Source organism: Fistularia commersonii, chromosome 26 (genome assembly GCF_037954325.1).
Source record: "Fistularia commersonii isolate RoL2024-O1a breed Wild chromosome 26, RoL_Fcom_v1.0, whole genome shotgun sequence".
Classification (NCBI taxonomy): Eukaryota; Metazoa; Chordata; class Actinopteri; order Syngnathiformes; family Fistulariidae; genus Fistularia; species Fistularia commersonii.
In genome coordinates this window covers 6868066-6889863 of record NC_141309.1, presented here as the reverse complement: position 1 = coordinate 6889863, position 21798 = coordinate 6868066, and the positions used below count along the sequence as shown (strand labels likewise).

The 21798-nt window shown below is 47.6% G+C and overlaps 1 protein-coding gene across 1 annotated transcript in view; it reads left to right on the top strand.

The window, feature by feature from the left end:
* Window positions 1-21798, top strand: part of fam222aa (family with sequence similarity 222 member Aa) — a 45287-nt gene that overhangs the window by 6217 nt on the left and 17272 nt on the right. The window contains exon 2 of the mRNA XM_086173955.1: window positions 18704-18846. Coding sequence (XP_086030081.1) covers window positions 18750-18846 — 97 coding nt within the window. The 5' untranslated portion in view covers window positions 18704-18749. The remainder of the gene's footprint in view (window positions 1-18703; window positions 18847-21798) is intronic.

Below are 21798 nucleotides of genomic sequence, written 5' to 3'. Positions count from 1 at the left end.
GAATATTTTGGCATCTTCTCTCGTCATATTACTTGTGTCAAGAAAAGATTGAAAATCCATGGGATATTAGGCCCTGAGGCCAAAGAGCTTCTGTGTGCCTGCTTCCACTCACATACAAAAACATAGGAACATTGACATGAGAACATGTATGGACACACACATACACAACACACACACACACACACTCCGAGCCCTGTTTTATTACCTCCTGCCTGCTGCTGGAATTGCTTTCCTCCCTCGAGTGAGCCAGGCAAAGCCGGCTTTATTGTGTTAACCTATTTGTGTGTCAAGAGCGATTGCAGCGTTCTTTATCTCTGTTTGTATTCGGACGCGGAGACGGAGAGAGAGAGAGAGAGCGAGAGAGAGAGAGACAGAGGGTGAGTGGTGGAAGCAGGGAGGAGGGTGTGTGCACAGGAGCCAGGCGAGCCACCAGAGTTAGACGGATGGCCGGTCACCTCACTCCACTCTGGAGGATAATGACTGGTTGCTTAGCAATAACCCACCCCCACCCACTGCCAGATTTGCATCCAGAGTAATCACTTTTTTCCTCTAAAAGAACTCATATATAATTATAAGCCCGCCGCCGTCCTTTAAAAATCCGCCTAATGGGGCTTTTCATTTATTTAGTGGAGTGGGCCGCAAGTGGCATCCGTAGTCGGCAGTTTTCGTTTTTCCGGGGTGCAGACCCGCAGCTGCGTGCCGTAGGTGGCAGAGCCGCGCCGCCGCATGTGTATTTATACCACGTAAAGCTGCTGGTGAGGTTTTACTGGGATTACGGCCGGGGCCGCGGTTATATTCCCTGCCCGATGGCCGCCGCTGTACAACCTCTGACCCCCGCAGTGCTGCGGTGGCCGCGCCGCATTCAGCCACACTAGCACATATTCCCGTTTTGATGGGTGACCAGAGGCTATGAGTGCTTCCTCAAGTGAGCTCTTAGTTTTATTAACATTTTTATTGAGTTGAACAAATTGCTGACCTTTTGTAGCATAATGAATAGCTTGGCCAGCTTAAGAAGAATGAGACTTTTGGCAGAAGGGACTGGCGTCAATCCAAGCTGTTTAACTCATGATTTGCAGTGTGTTTGTTCAGCAGGTGACAACATTTAATACTGCTGAGTGTTCTCAAACATTTTCAATTTAGCTGGCCGTGTTTTTAAGTGGCGACGCGAAGGTATCGTTTCTTAACGTGACCCCCGATTTGCCTTTCATCACTGGCAGTCGCCCGTGTTTGGCACGACAGCCAACGGTCATTTTAATGCGCGGCCAAATTACATTCTGAATATGGATTTTTTTTTTTTTTTTTTTCCTCCTCTCGCTTTCACGAGGACGTAAAAATTAATCCACCATTCCCTGCGATGTTAATATTGAAGCTTTGCTTGTTTGTGATGACAAATCTCAAGACCACTCAAACAGACTCCATTGATCAAATGCAACGTTGCGACTCGTGTCATGTGTTGCCAGCTGGTGTTGCGTTTGATTGCTCATTTTTTGGACAGATAAACGACAATTTACAAAGAAATCTGTTTTGCTGTGGGAGCTTTTTAATGTCAGCCGTGTCTGATATTTACCCATCTGTGTGCCGTCCCCATATCCTGCTCAGTGCCATCCTTCCTTATCCGGGCTCATGCACCATTGGTAAAAGTGACAGCTTTGCACGTCCTGGGAACTTCGTGCAGATAAACTAAACATACAGCTCCAACCCCCTCCACCCCACCTCATCTCCATGGCATGCTTCTGTGGCTGCGTCTATAGGAACAGCTGTCCAGCTGTCATCGCAGCCAGGCAGTCAGCCGCTCTCCAAGGCAACATCTGTAGAGAGTGAATGCACAAGGGCAGCCTGCCGCTCGTTGCTCATCCCCGAATACTGTGAAAGTGTGTCAGGCCTGTTGGCTGCACATTACCACTGGCCACATCAACCGTATGAATGGGCTGTGATTAAACATTATCTCCTTTGCCACTTAACTCACATTTGCTCCGAGGCGTCTGACTTTTACCCCCCACCCCAACGCGCGCACACACACACACACACACACCACCACCACCATGCAGGGAGCGCTTACATCACAGCTTCATATTCACACAGCCATTCCAAATACAGAACATGTGACCATACAGCCAGAAAACACTGCACATTATCGTATCCATTAAAAGTAATTTGCCTGAGCATGGATATCTGTGTGTGTGTGTGTGTGTGTGTGTGTGTTCACCTGTGTGTGTGTGTGTGTGTGTGTGTGTGTGTGTCTAAACACAATCCCAGCGAGCAAAGTGCAATGGCCTGGAACTGACGAGAACCCACTGGGAGACTCTCTCCTTGATGTAGTCACCCACCTCCGCCGCTCCCCCCCCCTTTCCTCACCGTCTTTTCCTCCCGGCAGCGGACCGATGGCGAGGCAGTAGGCGGGGCGGGCAGGGGGCACGCAGCCACAGGAGTGGGGAGGCGAACACAGCTCTGGTCGCCCTCTGTCAGCCACACAATCTCGGATCAGGCTGCTCTCATGGGATGAACAAAGGGGTTGGGGGCTGAGAAAGCAGCTGTTCGGAGTTCATTTCTTTGACTTCCTCGCCAGCTCGGATGTTTTGTTTTTCTCAGCCTTCTTCTCAGAGGCTGTCATTAGCTTCTGTTTTGCTGTTTTTGTAACTATCGGTGACTTTTGTCTTAAAAGAGGAAAAAAAAACAAACTTGAAAGGTTGAAATTTGTCCTCCTCTTCAACGCTTTTGGGGCGAATACTAAAAGACTTGGTTTCTTCATCGGGGCCTCTTGATAAATAAGGGCCTCTCGTCTCCCCACGGACTCAGGCAGCCTCATAAAAGCTCCCAGCAAAGTTTGATGGATCCTGTTTACTGGAGCCGGGTGTCTGAAATTAAGTGTCATTTAAAGCGCGTCATTTGTTTAGCGCTTCCGCTCTGTTCGCCCGTCTCCAGTGACAACGCCGTGGCGCCGATTGTGGCCGTGATTGAGAGGAAGACGTTTGGTGATTACACACTTGCTCGCGATTGAAGGCTGCCGCCGGCAAATCGAGGCGAGGCCGCGTTCCATATGTCCCGTCGTCGAAATCTCCACAACCGGAGTGAGTTGGAATTCAAACAGCTGATGACGAGGAAATTGCCGGATCACGACTCATTGTTTCATCATTCAAATTCACACCATTGATTCTTTCTGTCGTGATTGACGGCCGGGTTTGAAAGCCACGGCCGTCTCAATTGAGCGCTGGCAGCCAGTCGGGACGCGTGACAATGGCCGCTCCTCTTTGCCTTGTTTTCGCACTTTTCCCGCTGTCAGGGAAATCGCGCTGATTGCGTCTCTGCCAAGGCAGCGTTCTATTAATCTTTTAAATAAGGACCAGACCCGGGACCATTGTTTGCGGGAAAACCGAGAGGACCTCGTGAGGCGGCGCTGAAAGGGAAAAGGGGGCAACCAGGGCTAAATCTGTCTCATTGTGGCAGGAAAGCCGAGCCTCCTTAAAGCTAACAATATTAGAAATCTAATAGCGGGTGTGGAGATGGATGGCGCGGACGTCTGAATACATCCAGCCCTCTTCGACCCCACCTGATAACTCTGGGCCCTCTCGTGTTGTGCTGCTCTCCAGGTGCGTTCTGTGCTTTCATCCGAGTTGCGGCTCTCTGAATAAAAGCCCCTGTGTTTATGGCCATTTTCCTTTTTCTGTGCACTTATTGATCTCTTTCAGTGCGGCTTGAATGTACTTTTATTTTTATGTACACACACACACATATATATATATATATATTTTTTTTTTTTTTTTTTTCAAATTCAAGCAGCAGTGCACTCTGAAATGGCAAACCATTGTTGTATTGTGAGGTGACCCAGGAATGCCGGAGTAACAGCCCTACCCTCTTTCCCTCTGTACTTAAACAATTTGTTTGAAGGAGACACAAATATGCCGCAGCTCAAATGTGTTTTCGTTTTTTTTTTGTTTTTTTTTACAACCAGAAGAAACCTCTCGCCTTGATATTAAAAGGCTTTCTGAACCCTAATTTAATGGACTTGGCTTTTGTGTTTAATTAGGTGTGATTTGTGAGGTAGGAAGTCTTTTTTTTTTCTTTCTTTCTTTTTTTTTTTTTCTCCCCAGTCTTCTGAGGCTACATTATTTTGTCAATTGCCTGTTAGGGGAAGAATTGCTGCAATGCTCTCCCGACACCTTCTACTACAAGGTGGATGTCTTCCTGGCCCCGTAAAACCAAACTTCTCCGAGGCCGTGAACACGTGGCTGCAGGCCTGCCCCGCCACTTTGGAGGTTTGAGCCTCTTTATGACTGTTTGTCTCGATCTAGTCCCTGATCAAGGCACTCCAGAAATGTGGTGACACCAGGACGACTAATTCACTCCCAGTAGCAAGAATGCTGGAAATGGACAGGGAGGCGCGAGTCCCGCGCGATCATCTGCTCACGAGGAGAGTGCGTGTGCGCACGTATCAGCATTCGCTCAATGGCTGTATTATTGGATCGACGGTACAATGCAATGATGTTTTAAATAAAAAAATAGAAGCCGTTCCACGACGTGCTCTTGTAATGCTTATCATTTTCCCACTTCTGCTTCCACGCAGAGACTATTAGTTAGATCGGAGTCAGCGGGGACGTCATTGTGGATGGCATTGAATCCTTCGTTTCTCTTGTATATGCAAATAAAAAGGCTTAAATGTAAGGGGTGGGGGGGACACGGCAACGTAAACAGATGCACAAAGATGGAGGCAACTGTGACAGTGTCAATCACAACTTAACGGTCGTCTCCATAGTGTCTATGTATTGCATCACGCAGACCGTATTAGAGTTGTGTTTGCGAGGTTGGCTATTCATAGCTCCTCATCTTTGGCGGCTCAAACTTAATCTTCCACTTTAAAAACTCCAGAGATCAGTCCATTAATAAAAACTTCATAACAATATAATACCATTCACGCAGGCTTTTCTTCATCTCCGCCTGGGATTCTTACATGAGTTCTTTTTAAAACATTTTTTTACACCACCTACGTTAACCAGGAAGAACCGGAGTCTAGTTGACCTCTGTTTTCATCGTATCCGCGTCTTTATTCGTGAAAAATAGGCCTTTTGAGATACCATAAGTGTGTACAGCGATAAGTGTTTCTAACCTCAAGGTACTTAGTTTTCTGGCCGGCAACAAAGGACCGTGCGTGCAGTCAGGTCGAACCAGTCGGTCCTTGAAATGTGCATTAAACCGTGATTTTTGCGTCGTCCCCAACAGAACAGGCTAATGTCAAACGCCAAACAAGCCCTTCTCCACCTGCCCATATTCCTCGTCAACCAGCCGGAGCGCCTCACATGCCTCCATGAGCCTCCTCCCCTCCACCCGTCGTCTCAAAAACATTCTCTGTTCCTCCAGTTTCAAAGCGCGAGCATAGCTCGACTGTGTCGGAGCACGCCCCTCCTCCCCCCCCCGTCCTCCCGGAGACAGCACTCTTGACCTGCTGCCCCATTGTTTCCAGCGGGGGAAAGATGGGGAGCCGCCTCTGCCTGCAATCCTTCACTCAATAGCTGCTCCATCTGTTGACTGCGTGACTCTGGGTTACAACCAGGGATTTTGCTCCGTCTGTTCAGGGTGTGAAAGGAGCTATCTCAGGGGGCTTCCTGAATAGGGCTTTAACACTGCAGTTGCAGGGTGTTGTGATGTACCCCCCCCCCCCCCAGCCCGCCGCCACCCCCTCCCACCCCCACCCATCATCGGTTCCAACACAGCCGGCTGCGTGTGTGCAGGATGAGAGGACTTCATTGTGCCTGTTCACAGGCCCCTAGGCAACAGGGTCACCTTTTCCAAAAACAAATGCCGTCCTCAATGGGATTGTTGGCATGATGTGTTTCTGTGTGTGTGTGTGTGTGTGTGTTTCTGTGTGTAAGGGGTAGGGGTGTGGTGTGTGGGGGGGTGTTTGAGTATAAGAATGCATCATCAGGAAGAGGGCATAGGCCTTGCCTGTGAGGACATTTATCTAAAATCTCTGCCTTTCACATCAAGGTCTATTCAGTGCAAACCCACTGTGTCAGGCTTTCAAAAGACATCAGAGATGGAGAAACACTCTGGGCTGCTTTGCAGGTCAAACTGCTCTCAGTGAGCATTTAGACCCACAAAGATGCTCATTTGCTATTCCTCTTGTACTTTTAGCCCCGGAAAGACAAACATTTTTTTTTTTTTCTTATTTTTGTTTTTCCGCCAATCCAGAGTTCCTGCCTCTTGGAATAGCAGAGGAGGGCTGTCTGCTCCCTGCTGCATCCACGGATGGAATTTGAATAGAAACAAAACACGTGGATGTTTTGACAGCCGGGTCACCTTCAGAAATTAACGTCTGAAATGAACTCCTCTGAACGTTTGCGCCGAGCTCCGCTTCCAGTTTGCACGGATGTTTTTGTTCGGTACTTCTAAACAAGTGAAACACTAAGTACTTTTGTGCCCCACGGAGTCTGTTCTTTGGATGATATTGTTTTTGTTGTTTTTTTTTTTTTTTTTTTTTCCTTTTGCTAAATTGTTCCGATTGTTTTGTGTGGAAGTGCTCTCTCTCCCCCAAGCTAACCAACATGCTTTTTGCGAGTGTAAATAAATCAACAGTGAGTTAATCCACCCCTTTGTTTTATTTGACTCCAGTGGGGTGATCTTGGTTTCTCAGCTTTTAACAGAAGCTTAGTCCCAAAGAGGCAAAGCCAAGCTCTCCCCCCCCCCCCCTCCACCCCCCACAGCCGCTCATTTCCTGTTGCTCTCCTTTATCACAGAACCGCAGTCGGCTAGAGCTTCACCACGGGGCCCCAAATCCTTCAGCTGTCACGTCATGTCCCGAGCACACCTTTCCTTCATTTAAGATGATTAAACTTAGCGAGACTGTTTTATCTTTGCACATATGTTTCAACCTTTTTTTTTTTTTTTCGGTCGAGCAACAGTTTCAGACAGAGGAGCAGGCAGCTGGTTCAGGCTTGCAGCCCACCCCCCCCCACCCCCAACACACACACACCCACCCACACACACACACCCATCAGACAAAACAGAGTTAAAGGGAGGAGAGGGCGGGTGTTGAGAGGAATGAGTGGAGGTAGAAAACTGCAGTGACAGCAGAATGAATAAATTGAAAATTCTCTCATTGTAAATTGTCTATCGCTCGTGACAAACGATCTGATAGGCGCGCGGCCGGGTTTCCGACGCATCCATCCCAATAGAGCTGTGAATAACTGGTCTATCTCCATACTGCTTAGCACTGGCCCCGCACTTAATAATTCATACAGTGTGAAATATTTTCTCTGGTACAGATATGCCAAAGAGACGCCGCCGGCTCGCCAGCAGGCGAGGCGGTGAGGGGGGTGTCCCCGCGGTGCTAATTTGGGGGATGGTGACGTGCATAAATTTTCTAAGGGGTCTCTGGTTTGTAGGAGATGCCTCAGACACATTTTGGACCCCTCATATCCTCTGTCTGTCATGGTAAAGAGCTGGGAAGAGGGCGCGACGGTTGCCGCTGACATTTAACTCGCGGCTGATCTGCCCGGGGCCGAGGAAAGCAAGATGAGAAATACGTTTCCGCCGAAGATAACCGAACGCAATTATCAGTGTCCATGGGGACAAAGTCGGGCTGTAAACCTGCTAAGTAGTTTTTGCTGTTTCCCCCAGTGAGTTTGGCGGGTTTGACATCAGCGGTAGCAGGTGCCCGTAGACACCTGGTTTATGTCTCCGGTTTTCATCAGGTGACCCCACCCACCCACACACACCCCTCCCTTTCACCAGGCTCCTTCTAGAGCTATCATGTTCTGTGACCTTACTGTCAACTACGCCAACTTAATTCTCCACAAAAACGAGCTTCAAGCAATATCGTCCTTGCTGGTGCGCGTGCATGTGCGTGTTCACATCCTCAGGTGTGTGTGTGTGTGTGTGTGTGTGTGTGTGTGTGTGTGTGTGTGTGTGTGTGTGTGTGTGTGTGAGGGCGTGCGCAGCCCCCCCCCCCCGCGATAGCATCATGTGGTTACGCCCGGCCCTGTTGCGCCACTCCTGTCCTGTACAAACTGGGTTTTTATGGTTCTCATTCAGGCCCTGATACCAATTATGCAAACTATTAAAAATTCAGGGAGGATAGTCTTTTATAATTTAATCCTAAAGTAATAGATTCTATTAAAAATGCACGAGAGGAGCTTTATGGATGGAGCTAGAATTTGTGTCTATCAAAGTCTCCAGTCAAAGATGCAGGGGGGAACGGGCAGCAGGAGTGGTGGTATTGCCTCATTATTCAAATAGCATATGATTACCATAGAGCAGGAGTCGCTCGGAGATGAAGCAGAGCTAAATGGCCGCTGTGATCAATTACCAGCAGGACTTGACGGAGGGAGTGTGCTCCCCTCCTCGGGTAAAAGGCAACTTTTTATTTTTTACTTTTTTTTTTTTTTCTTTAATGTATTTATTTCCCCATCCTCTTCAAATTTCACACTCCGAGCCGGGAGTGAGGTGTGATTTGTTGTGGTTTTAAAAGCGCTCCGCCGTTGAAATACCCGTCTCTCTTTGTTCTTCGGATAGTCTGGCGTTGTCCTCTGCCGAGAGCGTGCAGAAGGTGTTCAAGCATGAAAACAGGAAGCCTGCAGTGTTGTAAATTAATGGCTCGGGGAAAGAGCCGTAGACGTTTTTTTTTTTAAAAAACAGGTCTTGCTTTACCCGGCAGAGCTTCCTGGACAGGTGGAAAATGGAACAGAGGAGCCCCCGCCTGTTTTTCGTAGAAGCAGATGTATTTAGGCTATTTTGCGGTCGTTTTCGCCGTCCGGTGTCCCGCCGCGGCAGGTGAGCGGGCTTAACGGTTCTTTTGCTCCCGAGGTTTCCATAAACTCTTCCCCTCGGATCTTATTTGCGCGGATGATTACAGGTAGAGAAGCCCACGCTTATTAATGCGCCACAAGAAGTGGATTGAAAAGGCAATAAAAATTGGAACCCCTCGTGAAGCTTATGCGGATTTAAGTTCTGCCTCTGAGGTAAATTCCTTGCCTTTTTGATGTAATGGTTGCCTGTTTATGGAATAAATCTGATGGGCTTAATCGATCATCTCTACGGAAAGGTCAAGAGGAGACGCTCTGGTGTGTTTTTTTTTTTTTTTTTTTTTTGAACCGTTTATCCCATGGAGGAGTGCCAGAAATGTGACACCTCCTCATGAATGGATGGTGGCGGGCAGATTAGTGACGGACAGGGTGGCCCACGGGGATGATTTAGGCAGATCCAGTTCTAAACACTCTGCATTTATCAGAGGGAGAGCACAAATTTTCCAAATGCCACCTCCAATCCTTCAAAAATGTTTAGGCAAAAAGTCTATTAGCGGATCATACCTATTTTTACCCCCCCTCGCCAAAGAAAGGAAGGGAAGAGAGACAACAAAGTAGCACAGCTGGTGGCGCAAGGTGAATTGAAGTTTATTGGTCTTAACCCCCCGGTCTACACTTTATAGATAATGTTGCTTGAAGTTACCATTTGGTTTCATCCCTCCGCAGTCTAATCTAATCTGGAGTGGGTGGCTGTGGGCAGCATCTGTGCTCGGAGTTGAAATAGGGCTTTCTCTCAGCCTAATCCTCTATCCAGGGATCACTCAGTAGGGTGAAGACAATTACCAGCCTGCTTTCTCATGCTAATGGAATCTCTAACTAGATCTTACAGAAAGTGGAAAAAATAGATCGAGGAAGAGGAGACGCAGGGACAATGGCTCAGAAAGATGACCCAACTAAAATGGGTTTTTAGATTACCATTTAATTATTGATAGAGACCCAGTTGTAAAGCCTAAGGTCAGGATTTTGAAAGCATTTCCTGACAAAGGAGATAAATTATCGAGTTATTTTTGTGTGTATGTCTGTATGTGTGTGTGTGTATATATGTGTGTGTGTGCGCGCGGGCTCGGGCATGTGTTAGTGGTGTTGGGTCAGGAAGTTGCTGAGACAGGTCTGATGTCACCAGCATATCAGCAGCTGCGTCCCAGGTAGTCCGCCTTCCTTTTTTTATCACCTGCCTCCAGCAAGGTGTCTGGAGTGGTTTTAAATTGCATTAATATGCAGGAATTTATAGATTGCCTCCCTTGGCATTTCTGCAGGGAGGGGAAGAGAGTATTACAGTCTCCATCTGCACTAATTACTGGGTCTTGGCAGTGTTACCTGTCTCTTGTGAAGGACAAACCAAGGCACCGAGCGGTAACACACAGAGCAGAAGGAGCTCATCTGCCGGGGAGTCTTCAGGAAGAGGGATGTCTCCAGGGCATTTATTTTCTCTGATATGTTTGATGTGCTTAGAGCCTTGACTACCATAAAGAAAAAAAAAAAAAAAACAACTCCGCTAGTAACATCAATAAACTAAATTACTTTGACCAACTTCATTCATCTGGAGCTCAGAGAAAAAGCTTTGAACCCTATTTCAGTAACAGTTGCATATTCACTCGGACCATTTTCTTTTTTTTTTTTTTTTGTTGTTGTTGTTTTTCTGTCAAATCTATCTCTTTATCCTGCTGGAAACTTCAATGAAGCGTCTCCAGCCTGTCTGGAGATTTGAAGTCATGGTAGCACAGGGGTAAATCTAAACAGGTGTCCCGCAATCGCGTTCTTCTTTTAGTTGTTTCTTTTTTTTTTTTCTTTTGGAACAGTAAACCGCGAGGCGGGGGGAAGGCCGGGATTCAGTCCACCAAATGATACACAAGAGCAACGAAATTTATCAAAATCCTTGAGCCGGTCCACGCGTGGGCTTTTATTTCGGCAGTGAGCTTGCATCTCATCTCTCTCTCTCTGTCACCACTCACTGCTTGCAGCAACCCCTTACCAACTTTTCTAGCGCTAAAACGGTTTATTTATTCCCGATCGTTGCGCATCGACGGTAGGATCGTGCTTTTGACTGTTAAATGCACCACAGTTAGCTCAGCAGCAGACAGGCACTGCCAGACCGCTACGTCCTCGAATGGTTGGAGGGTCCTTGGGTTTCTGTATAAAGACTTCCTGGATGGCTGCTGCATGGACATCTCGGCGGTGCCATCTGCGACTTAGTGACCGCGGCCTCACCTCACTTTCTGGCGACTTGGATCCCCCCCCCCCCCCCCCCCCCCGTCTCGGTCTCTCTTTCTCTCGCTCTCCATTGGCTTCAAGAGGCAGCAGAGAGACAATAGCCGAGCAAAGGCGCAGACTGTCGAGTCCCGGCGACGGAAACCGCGGCTCGCAAAATGAAATTTCTCCCTCCGTTGCTAGCTTATCTGTGAGTGGTTGTGTCATCCTCTCCTCTATAGTCCTCAATATCCAGCAGAGCAAAAATGGTTTTGTCACACTTCAAATATATCAAATGGGATCAGTGTCAACATTTCGCCGGTGGACTATTTGATTGCCTTGTGGGCTTCACAACACACTAATGTTATGCATGGCTGGATATTGGATCTGTGACACCCTCCAGTGAAAGACAGCAAAGTTGTCCTTTGGACCATGGGAATTGGGGTCACCTTAGGCGCAGCAGAGAGCGATGTGTAGAGCCAAGCTTCGGAAAGCGGCAGAAGAAATCCCATTGTTTGAATTTAATTATATTCCATTGATTTATTGAACACCCATTAATAAGCATACATTTGGAGGCAGGGCCATTCTGCATGAAGGTTTCTCTCTCTCTCTCTCTCTCTCTCTCTCTCTCGCCCCCCCGCCCCCCTCGCTCGCTCACTCCATTTCATCATCAACTGACATAAGCCTTTCTTTGAAGTTCAGGAGCCAAGCTGAGGAATGACAGCACAACAAACAATGAACAAAACACAGAAAGACAATGAAAACTGTTTGAATATTCAAGTGAGCCACCGTAGGATGGGTAATGGGGGGGGGGAGAAGCCTTGTTTTATTTTTGTTGTGTTAAGCTGTGAATGGACCTGTCTAGAACAATAAAAGATTGTGTCAGATTGGGATAAGACATTCTCACAACACCGACAATGGTTTACAAATGGCCCGTAATCAGGTTTTCTGAGAATGTATTCAGGCTTGCGGGGGGAAAAAAAAAAAAGTGATCGTGAGTTATCACCCCCCCCAAAAAATAAAAAAATTTGAGGTCATGTGATTTCCACCCCGAAGTCTTGCATTATTCAACTGTATTTGCAGTAAATATACATAAGGAGCCTTTTTCCGAGCAATGTTCGTTGCTGCGTCGGCACAAGGTTATATACCCCGCGTATAACCGTGATCAACAGTTTAGCATAAACTGCACATCTGTTCGACATTCTGTGCCACTGGATGACAAGCGACGCTGCTACTCTGCAAAAACAATGCAACAAAGGCTGAGGCAATAAGAGCAGAAGACTATGTGTTTCCCCCTGTGGTTTGTCTGACAATCTTAAGCCTCACTCTCATCGCTCAAAGTCCCTCACTGGCATCAGCGGGAGCACAGAGGCTCAGTCATACTGGAAGAGCACTTTGGTTGTTCTGTGCAGGAAACTGGCTGATTTGAGAAGATGAGAGTCAGCCAGCGGGGAGATCACAAGCATTTTATTAGATTTCAGACTTATGACCGTACAGGAAACATACCTTTTCAAATATGAGTATAAGGCTAGTCATTTTTCTTTATACTTGTTTGTCTTACATTGATATTGCTTTTTTTTTTTTTTTTTTTTTTTCTCTTTATTTCACACCCCTAAATTTCCATTTCATTGTGTTTTGAAACAGGAGAAGCAGCAAAATGTGTAGTTCTTGTTTTTAGTACGCTTTGTCAAATCCTCTCCTCAAATATTGGCTTTGGTCAGACGGTTTTAATCAATTGTTTGAAATTGTTATTATCACTGCCACTCCCGTTCAGTATTCTCTTCGCCGGAGGCTTTTCTAACTCCTTTTTGCACTGAAGAACGCCTTAAAGACGATCGACACATGTAACCCTTTGTTCAAAATTCGACATTCACGCATCTACTGAAAGCAGCAAAGGCAACAATGACCGCAAATAATGATCGCTAACAAAGTTGGCAATTGCAATATCCTTAATCTGCCTCCCTCACTGACACAACATGAAAACTGTAATTTGCTGGAGATTCTAATAATGACAACTGCGTTCCCACAGAAGTTGGGTACAACTGTTACAGTAAAGCTGCAGAAGTCTTTCTCTTATGACTTCATGATGATTTGTTGGCTCCAAAGAGGATCACGAGCTGGACACCGCAGTTTATCAAGAGTCCTCCCCAAGAACTAATCAATCTAGGCCAAAACCACCTGTAGGCTGTCTTGTCTTGTATATTAAACAGTGTTTGTCTTTAATTTGGTTCACAATGCAATAGCGGTCGGTTTCCAAGCATTGAGACCTCAATGTCTCCTCCATCTTTATAAATCCTGAATTTGCATCTGCTGTGCCTTCACTTTGAATATAGCTGCGGCGACACCACAATGGCTGGCTGTCTTCCGCGCCTGTTGTTTAGCATTAATGAAACCAAGCCCAGCATGAAGATGCAGCAGTTGGCCGTGAAGTCAATTAGTCCTCATTGCTATTACAGGGTTGACATTAGTCGAGGCAGCCGTGTTTTGATCAGAGATGACAGCCGACGCGCTGCATTGGACTGCCAGATATTCCTCACCCTTCATCCCGCGGATGAAGCTATTGAAACTGACTGGAATATGGAAACCGAACAGCTCAGTGTTTTTGCCAAGACGCCCTTCATCTGCAGAGAAACCTCTCATAAACATGACGGCATGGAATACCAGGCTGTAAAAGCCCCAATAACACTGACATGCCGCACCGTATATATAAGACTTAGCTGCCAATATGTTATTCCAACACTGTATATCATGGCAATAATGCCTAAACTGTAGGCTTTTACACACAATGGCCTTTTGTAGTGCAGGTTATTTATTGTGCTGGTGTGAGGTTGTGCAGAGCTGGTGGTTGAGAGCATCCAGGGGCTTGTATTGTTAGAGAATCAGTAGCTTGTGTTTGTGGAGCTGGGAGGGTTTGTTAACAATGCCTTTTTTTATGTCCCACAGTGCGTGCCTGTCTACAAATGTCCCCTCAGAATTTTTCGTGTGTGTGTGTATGCGTGTGTATGCGCACGGATCAGGGTCAGCAAGCATAACCCTCTCATTGTGCGCCATTTCCAAATAGACAATTTTATACCAGGCGAATATGTGTGTGTGTGTGTGTGTGTGTGTGTCGCTGGGACAAAAATATACAGTACAAGCGCAAATTATTTAGTGCGGATGTGTGGAAAGTGGCGAGCCGAAGGGGTTTACTGCCAGTCCCTCCTAATGGAGCCTTTCACTCTCCACCATTCATGTGACGGTATGGTGACGGAAAAGGGGGAGCCAGGGATTAAGGGGGTAGAGGCAGTGCCTTGTTAAAGAAAAGGAAAGGGTTTGAGTGTGTCGATTGGATTAACTTGTTTGGGCTTATTAAGAGGAGAGACACAGCAGCTTGTTAAAAGCACTGCATGGGGCGTCCCACAGTGAGACGGCAGGGTCGCCATTCAATTAGGCCGAAGCCCCACCCCTGCTTATTGTGGAGGCTGTCTGTCGGGGCGCCATGACCACAACTGGTTCTTGCGCCGGAAAGCGCCAGTTCACCGGAGACACTTTAAGATTAAGAGAGTCAAACTTTGATGAGAGCAAGATAATTGATTTGCTTTCCAGAACTAAGGGAAGTGTATAAATGAGGTCCACGGGCTGTTAGAAGTGCCAGGGTATCACATCCAATGCACAAGTTTAACATTATAAGTATTTCTTATCTTTTATTTTTTTTTACTAGCCCGGTTTTGGGGATGTTGAGATACTGTCACATCGCACGGAATAAAGCCTTGTTTTTATTCTTTTAGGTAATCTCCACCGCAGAATGCACACTTTTGTTCTTCTCACTGCAGAGCAGTGTCAGTCCGCCTCACGGATTAATCTGTTGGCTTCCGATTTCTTTCACTCTTCAAATCCATCCATTGGCTACTGAAGATACAAACATGGCCGACATGGCGGTCATGAACTAAAAGACCCATATGGTGTATTTCCTATGAAAGATTAACTGCAACAATGTTTGCAGGACATTTGATAGCAACTAAGGAGAAGTATTACCGTCCAATAACATTCCTTGCGGCGTTCCGGCCGTAGGTCTTGCCCAAGGCTCCGTAGCCACTGTGAAGGGGTCACTGGAAATCCGAAAATACAATGAGGGAGGACAATTTAGGTTCTCCAACTGACCCACCGCTTGTTTTTGGACCGTGGGAGGAAAGCGGAGAAACCGCAAGAAGCCCACGCAGACGCGGGGAGAACATGCAAACTGTCGATAATCGAACCACAGACCCTCTTGCTGTCAGGGAGAAGCGTTGATGGTTGCGCCACCATGCCACCCACCTATTTCCATTGTTTCCGCTTTTCATGTAAGAGAAGCTTTGAATCAGTGAAGGTATTCTACTGATATCAGTAAAATTTAAAATGCTATTTAACATCCAAGCGCAATATTGAGCATAAAATCCACACAAGGTGTTAGCTTGTATTTTAAGTGTGATTCCTACTGCAGTTCAATCAAATGAATATGAAACATATACTGCCATTTTAAAAAAGAAATCTCTGACACCAGCCAACCCCATTATCTGCCATCTGCCCCGTGCTTCCTTTCACCTGAGCATGTCTAGCTCATAGCGCACACATACACTCGGCTTATTCACCCATGACCACCCTACACCCGGCACTTGGCAGGATGCTTATCTGGGCAGACAGCTCTGGGTACAGGGAGACATCTCCTCTGATCTCCACTGCTGTTTAAGAACCTTTTAACTAAGAAATAGCCCTCGCCCAATGCCTCTTGATTCGAGCTTATTCCCTCATCTCATGGGACTGATCTTCCGCCCCCATTGCAAACCCTGCAGCAGTGTTATCAGAACGGGGGAGAGCAGATAGACATCCTGGCTTTTGAGATATCCCTGCACGGGTGTAATAGGAGACCTGTGAGTGGATTTGATGGGTGAGTGAAGTGCAGGAAGTTTTTTTTTTTTTTTTTTCTTCTCTCCCCCGGCAGCATGCGGGGCAAGAGTGTGTTTGTGCGCGTTGTCACATTCTCCAGGGCATTCAGGGGGATTGACCCAGGTATGACAGGCTATTTTAGGCCAGCTGGATGATGCCTCATTGGGTTTCGGTGCGGTCGAAATTTCCTGCCACTGATAGACATCTGTTCGGCAGCACAAAAACCTAATAAGAGGTGTATAGGTGAAAGGGGGGGGGGGGGACATGACAAACAAGCCAAAGTCTTGCTCCTTCTGCTTCGCTCTTTAAGGCAATAATGGGAGAAAATTGGTTCTTGAAATTGAATTGAAAAAAGTGGGTCTCTTTCAGCAAAGCATAATGCCTCCGAATACATTTGGTGAGCAGCAAATGGAGAAAAATGGAGGGTAGTTACACGATTGTCTTTCATTTCGGCAAGTGAAAACCGCGGAAGTATCACCCCCGCCTCCCCCCGTCAGACTAGCTTTTAGTCTCAATCTACGCCGCGCGCACCCGTCCTCGCTCTCACCAATGTGTTTTAACAAATGGGCCGGGAGGATGGCTCCGTCGTGAAATTAGTATCCTCACTGAAAGAACACAGAGAAAGGATTATGTGAATAGCCAGTAATGAGCTCAAAGTGCCAGTGTGTTTGGGCCAGGCCTGCCTGTGTGTCTGAGGAAATGGCACCGCAAGCGACCTTTTTTCGCTCAAGCACCTGGCGAGAAATAGAGTGGCCCCTCTCTTCCATTTGAAGTGTGTATGAGAGTGTCTGTGTGTGAGAGGAAAAATGGTGAAATTAACCAGACATTTGGAGTCTAAAGCTGTAATTAATTCTTTTTTTTTTTTTGGGTGAAATATCTTTTATCATAACGGCATGGTGCCGTATTCTATAGGTTCTAGGCAATAAGGCTTACTAGAGTTGAGAATAAGCAATTGATTACCATTTCCAGTATGTTTTATTCGTGAAAATAACTAGGGCACTGGCATAAGTTTATAAAGCTATCCCCTAGAATCACTCGTGCTGAGGTGCTGAACAAAGTGCCGAACACATCCAGTCTCGGTTTCTCTCCTGGCTCGCTTGAAATTCCGCTCTGCGTTATTCAAGACAGGTGTGATGGAATTTGCCTTTTTTTTTTTTTCCAGATGATCAATACTGTTCTTTATATTTTGCATTGAGGGAGAGCAGGAGCGAGTCTTTTTATGAAGTGCCATTAATTTATCTGGTAATTATTGTGATTGCTTTCTTTCATAATAAAATGATAATCTATAAAGCTAAGTAATGGACTGATGGCAGGTGGCTAAATGTTCATTTAGTGATTCACTGGGAAAATAAATAACGGGGGGGACAAGCCTGTGACAGGCGCATGAGAAATCATTTTTCAATAATCTGCCACGCATCATGGCGGGAGATGCTGGCGCTGACAGCATAGATGAAATATTTGCCAGTGTTCTTTGTTTTAATATGAGAGGAGACTGGCCCAGATGGGTACGATAGTGTTTCATATCAGTGCCTTCTGGACAAGAGACTAAAACACATGCAGAGCTAAGATTAAGGCCACAATGCGATTTTTTTTTTTTTTCTCCTTATTTTTAACAAACACAGGCGTGTTGTCTAGGTGAATAGACTCCGCTGGTATTTCGCACACGGCACAGCGAGCGCACCGATGCGATCCTGTGAATGAACCAATCAGGAATGAATCGCGATCTTTATCGCATAAAAGCATTTACCAGTTTGCTTCAAGTGTCCTCATCTGCCATGTGATACAAGCGGAGGGCTTTTCTAATCAGTCATCATTGTGCTATGTGACACCGGTATGTTACTGATGAATGATAGCCTCCATGCAACTTAAGGGCCTGGATGCTGAGGACCCCGGGGCAGGGGATCCGTACAATTCTATTTCATGTATAGATTTAAAAAAAAAAAAAACAACAAAAAACAATGTATATAGCCGTGTCGTTTGTTTCCGCCGGGGTTGTTATGTGCTTTTTTTTTTGGGGGGGGGGGGGGGGGGGGGGGGGGGACTAGCAGCAACTCCCTCCGTGTTCAAGAGTGAAGGTGGCTGCAAAGGGTGGTGGTGGTGGTGGTGGGCGAGTGGAGCTCGAGATTTATGGCCTAGAGGGAGATTGATTAGTGCCGTCACCGGCTCTGATGTACGGCTGGCAGTTTTCCCCTCCCCACCCATCACATTTGCTCTCACACACACTCGCGACCGTACAGTACAGAACAGAGCTATACATACATCCAGACACCACTCAGTCCCCGAGGCCCTTCCTGACAGTCCCCCCGAGCTGTTGCATGTTAAGTTGCAGCAGATAGACTGCTGTTTTCCCAGCATTACCATTTTTTTCTGGCCCATAGATAACACCATCAATCACCATACACGCGGGCACACACACACACACACAGACACACCACGCTGAAAGGAATGTGCCCGAAAGTGCTGAAGTGTTGCTATTTTCTGAGAGTGTCTCTGTTTGTTTTGAGCACAGTTTCATAGACAAGTGATGTGGGTGAGTGGCCGTGGGCCGGTGCTATTCGGAGCCGCGGAGCGACTGGCCCCCGGACCGTGCTCTGAACCTGTACTGTTCCATTGCAGGTGCGCGTTTATAATTCAGCGCACAGAGCTGAGAGGCAGGAAATTGTAAGCGTGCTTTCCAAATCACATCCTGGGTGAGAAACTTTTGCCCATTTAGCCCCCGCTGGGCCTTCTAGACAGGACAAAGGGGATTTGACCTCAAATCATCTTGCTTAACTCGACATTCCTCTCTCTGTTTTTCTTGCACTCTCTCGCCGCTCCAGATTGGCTGCCGAACTCCCCCGGCTGTTGTACTGTGCCCACCTCGCCATGCTGGCCTGTCTGCAGAGGAGGCAAAACCCTCCGCCCCAGCACCCAGTTTGTGCCAGCAAGACCCTGGAGCCACCGCAAACCCTTGGACGGAAATGTGAGTAAACAAAGTGGCAGGGAGTGATGGAGGTCGGGAGTTCAGCTCGCCAGAAGGCAAGGAATGACAGAGCCTTGTGTTTGTCATTTGTATTTAATCTCGGTCATTTATCAGCGATGGCCAGTGATGGAAACGGGTAGTTAACCCTGACTGTAAATAGCGATGGGAAAATACACTTTCCGGTTTCTGTTTGTCACAAAGCTCTCTCGCCGCTGTGAGGAATTCTAAACAGTTTCACTAGCTTTGCACTTAGACCCGGGATTGCCATGTTGTTTGGCTACTCATTGTGAGGGGGGCTGTTTGGCTGTGCTGATTGTGCAGTCGTGGCAACAGGGCTGAACAGACAGTGTTTAACGTGCCTCAATGGCCCTGGGTGACCCTGAGGGTCTGTAAACATTTACAGTGTCTGGCCCTGGCCGTGCCGGCCGCCTGTAAAGCATGACAGCTGCTCTGTTTGCTCCCCAAGCACCACCCTCTGTCTGCTCACAAAATGGTATAAAAGGGACAAAGATGAGCCCATAGTTGAAAACTGTTACAGAGCGAAACCGAAATTAAAAAGGACCAACACGACCAAACAAACAAACAATAAAAACTAGCCCTAACCAGTTTGAGATTAGAGTGCAGTGGTAGTCAGGCATCGCTGGAAGGTGAATTTCATCATAACTTTTTTGAAGCTTTGGGTAAGCCCTTTACACTGAGAGTCTGTTGTCTGATGAGCCAAAGAAAGGTCTTGCTCCCTTATTGAATGCTACTACAGTCTTCAGCGGCCTTTGTTTACATGGCGGGCCCATAAGCTTTCTCAAGCCGCTTAAAATGACTGGTGGATGGCGACCGGGGGAGCGGCAACATAGCGCTTTTCAGCTACGTCTGTATGAGCTTATGGCGAACAACAGGTCCTGTTCATCTTCGTCGCCGGGAAATCGGGGCCAGCGCAAGACTCCGAAGGGACTTTGCATGACCGAATTATGCACCGCGTTTATAGGTGAATGGAATTTAGCGCCGGCTCCGAGACCTGAGGGCGGTTCTGCCTCTACGCATGAATGTTTCATGTTGAGTTGTCCATAATGACGGAGACGGTAAAACAGAGCTCCGGGTGGGTGGCGAAAGGTGGCGAGACCTTGACTGATTGGTTGAGGAGAAACTGCAATAAATATGATTAGGAATGAGTGCAATAGAAATATTTTGAGAGAATCCTTCACTTAATCGAGTCCTCCCCGACGTCGCTCTATCGGCAGCAATAGTCCTTTTACCGAGAGCCGGGATGGGAGTGGGGATTCAAAAGGACAATTTTGAATTTTTTGTCCTTCGCCGCATGCCCTACTGACAGACTCGCCTTTTCTCCCACCCATCCAGCAACCTGATTGAATTTTAAGACTATCAGAGTGCTGATATGAGCCTCATAAGAAAGATATTCCAACGGTTTATCCTCCGTCCTTGGGGGAGGCTCTAGCACGGAAGGGGTGTGGAAGTTGTAAAAAGACACGCGGCGCTTATCGCCGCAGGTGTGCAGGATGTACAGGACCCCTGGATTTATTGTTCGGGGCCTCGATCATGCCAACATAGGCGGGAAGTTTGTGCAAGGTGACTTGTAGTCTCAACAGTTGGCTGTATGTGAGAATACACCCCTTAAAAAGACCAAACAGGTGAAGGGATTACCTGGCAGTGAGGCAAAGGCGAGCTGTTATTTGCATCCAGTGTCCTTTCGAGTGTGTGTGTGTGCGCGCGCGCGTGCGTGCACTGGGATGGCATGGCGGTTGGAATGAGAGGGTTAGGAGGCTCTCAGAAAACCCCCTCGCCATGCAGATGCAGAGGGGCTGCACAGTTCATTGATGTGGCTTCCATTAAAAATCCCTCATACCCTCAATAAAAAAGGACTTAACTGGCTCTGCCATCAGCTGGAAGCATTCAGATCGGCTCGCCAGACAATCAATTTCCCCCAAGCACACAGAGCTTAGCGGGAGAAACGGGAGGCGGAGAGCAGGATGTTTCCATTATCACAGCCCCAGCTCAGGGGGGTAGGGTGAGGTACTGTAGAGCGGGGTGCAGGGGAGAGAAAGGAGGCGGCAGCAGAGGGAGATGGGGAGAGACAGACAAGTGGAGAAGAGGCAGCAGCAGAAAGGCAGACAGAGAAGCTGGCTTTTCAAAAAGCCATTGACCGCCTGCCCTTAAAAATATCATATTGGATTAGCTTCACAGGGGCGGCCTTTTGATATTTTTTCTTTGGCCATAGAATTAAAAGGAGTGCACAGCATTACTTGAATTATAAATCATAGGCACTTGCTTTCACTGCTCCCAAATTCCACGCATATGTGGCTGCACTCTCCAGCGCCAGCCCCTGTCATTTTTAATTAAATCCCCCTTATGGGTGACATTTGTAGCCTGCCCCCTCCTTCGTTCTCCCCTTCACGTCTCTCTACCACTGCCCTAGATGAGACATGAAAGGCTGAGACGGCACCGGAGCCAGCGCCTCTCATCGTACGGTGCCCCAGAGAGAGGGCGCCCATCCAGACGGATGACAGAGAAAGGGCCCGCGGGGGGAGGGAAGTGAATAGATGCAACTGACCCCGGCCATCCACACCCCGTGGCAATTTCTCTCGCCACCTATCCCGCTCCTCCATTGTCGTCGCCCCCCGCCGCCGGTCGGGAGGTTCCGGGAAGTCGGGGCGAAACGCGCCGGCCCCGCTCCGGGGAGGGGCGGGAAAGGTTCTCCGCGGTGATAAATAATGGCGAGGTGGCTGGATGGAGGGGCCAGCAGCCGCCGCCGCGACTCCACCTCTCCCCCCACCCCACCCCCACCCCCACCCCCACCCAGACAGCAATTATTTCGTTACGTGTCAGCTCAAAAATAATAAGGTTTAAAGTCCATCTAGTCCCATCTAGTCCCATCTAGCCCCATAGTCAAATGGGGCTATTTGGACCCGACTGCCACCTGTAAAAATATTATTTTCAATT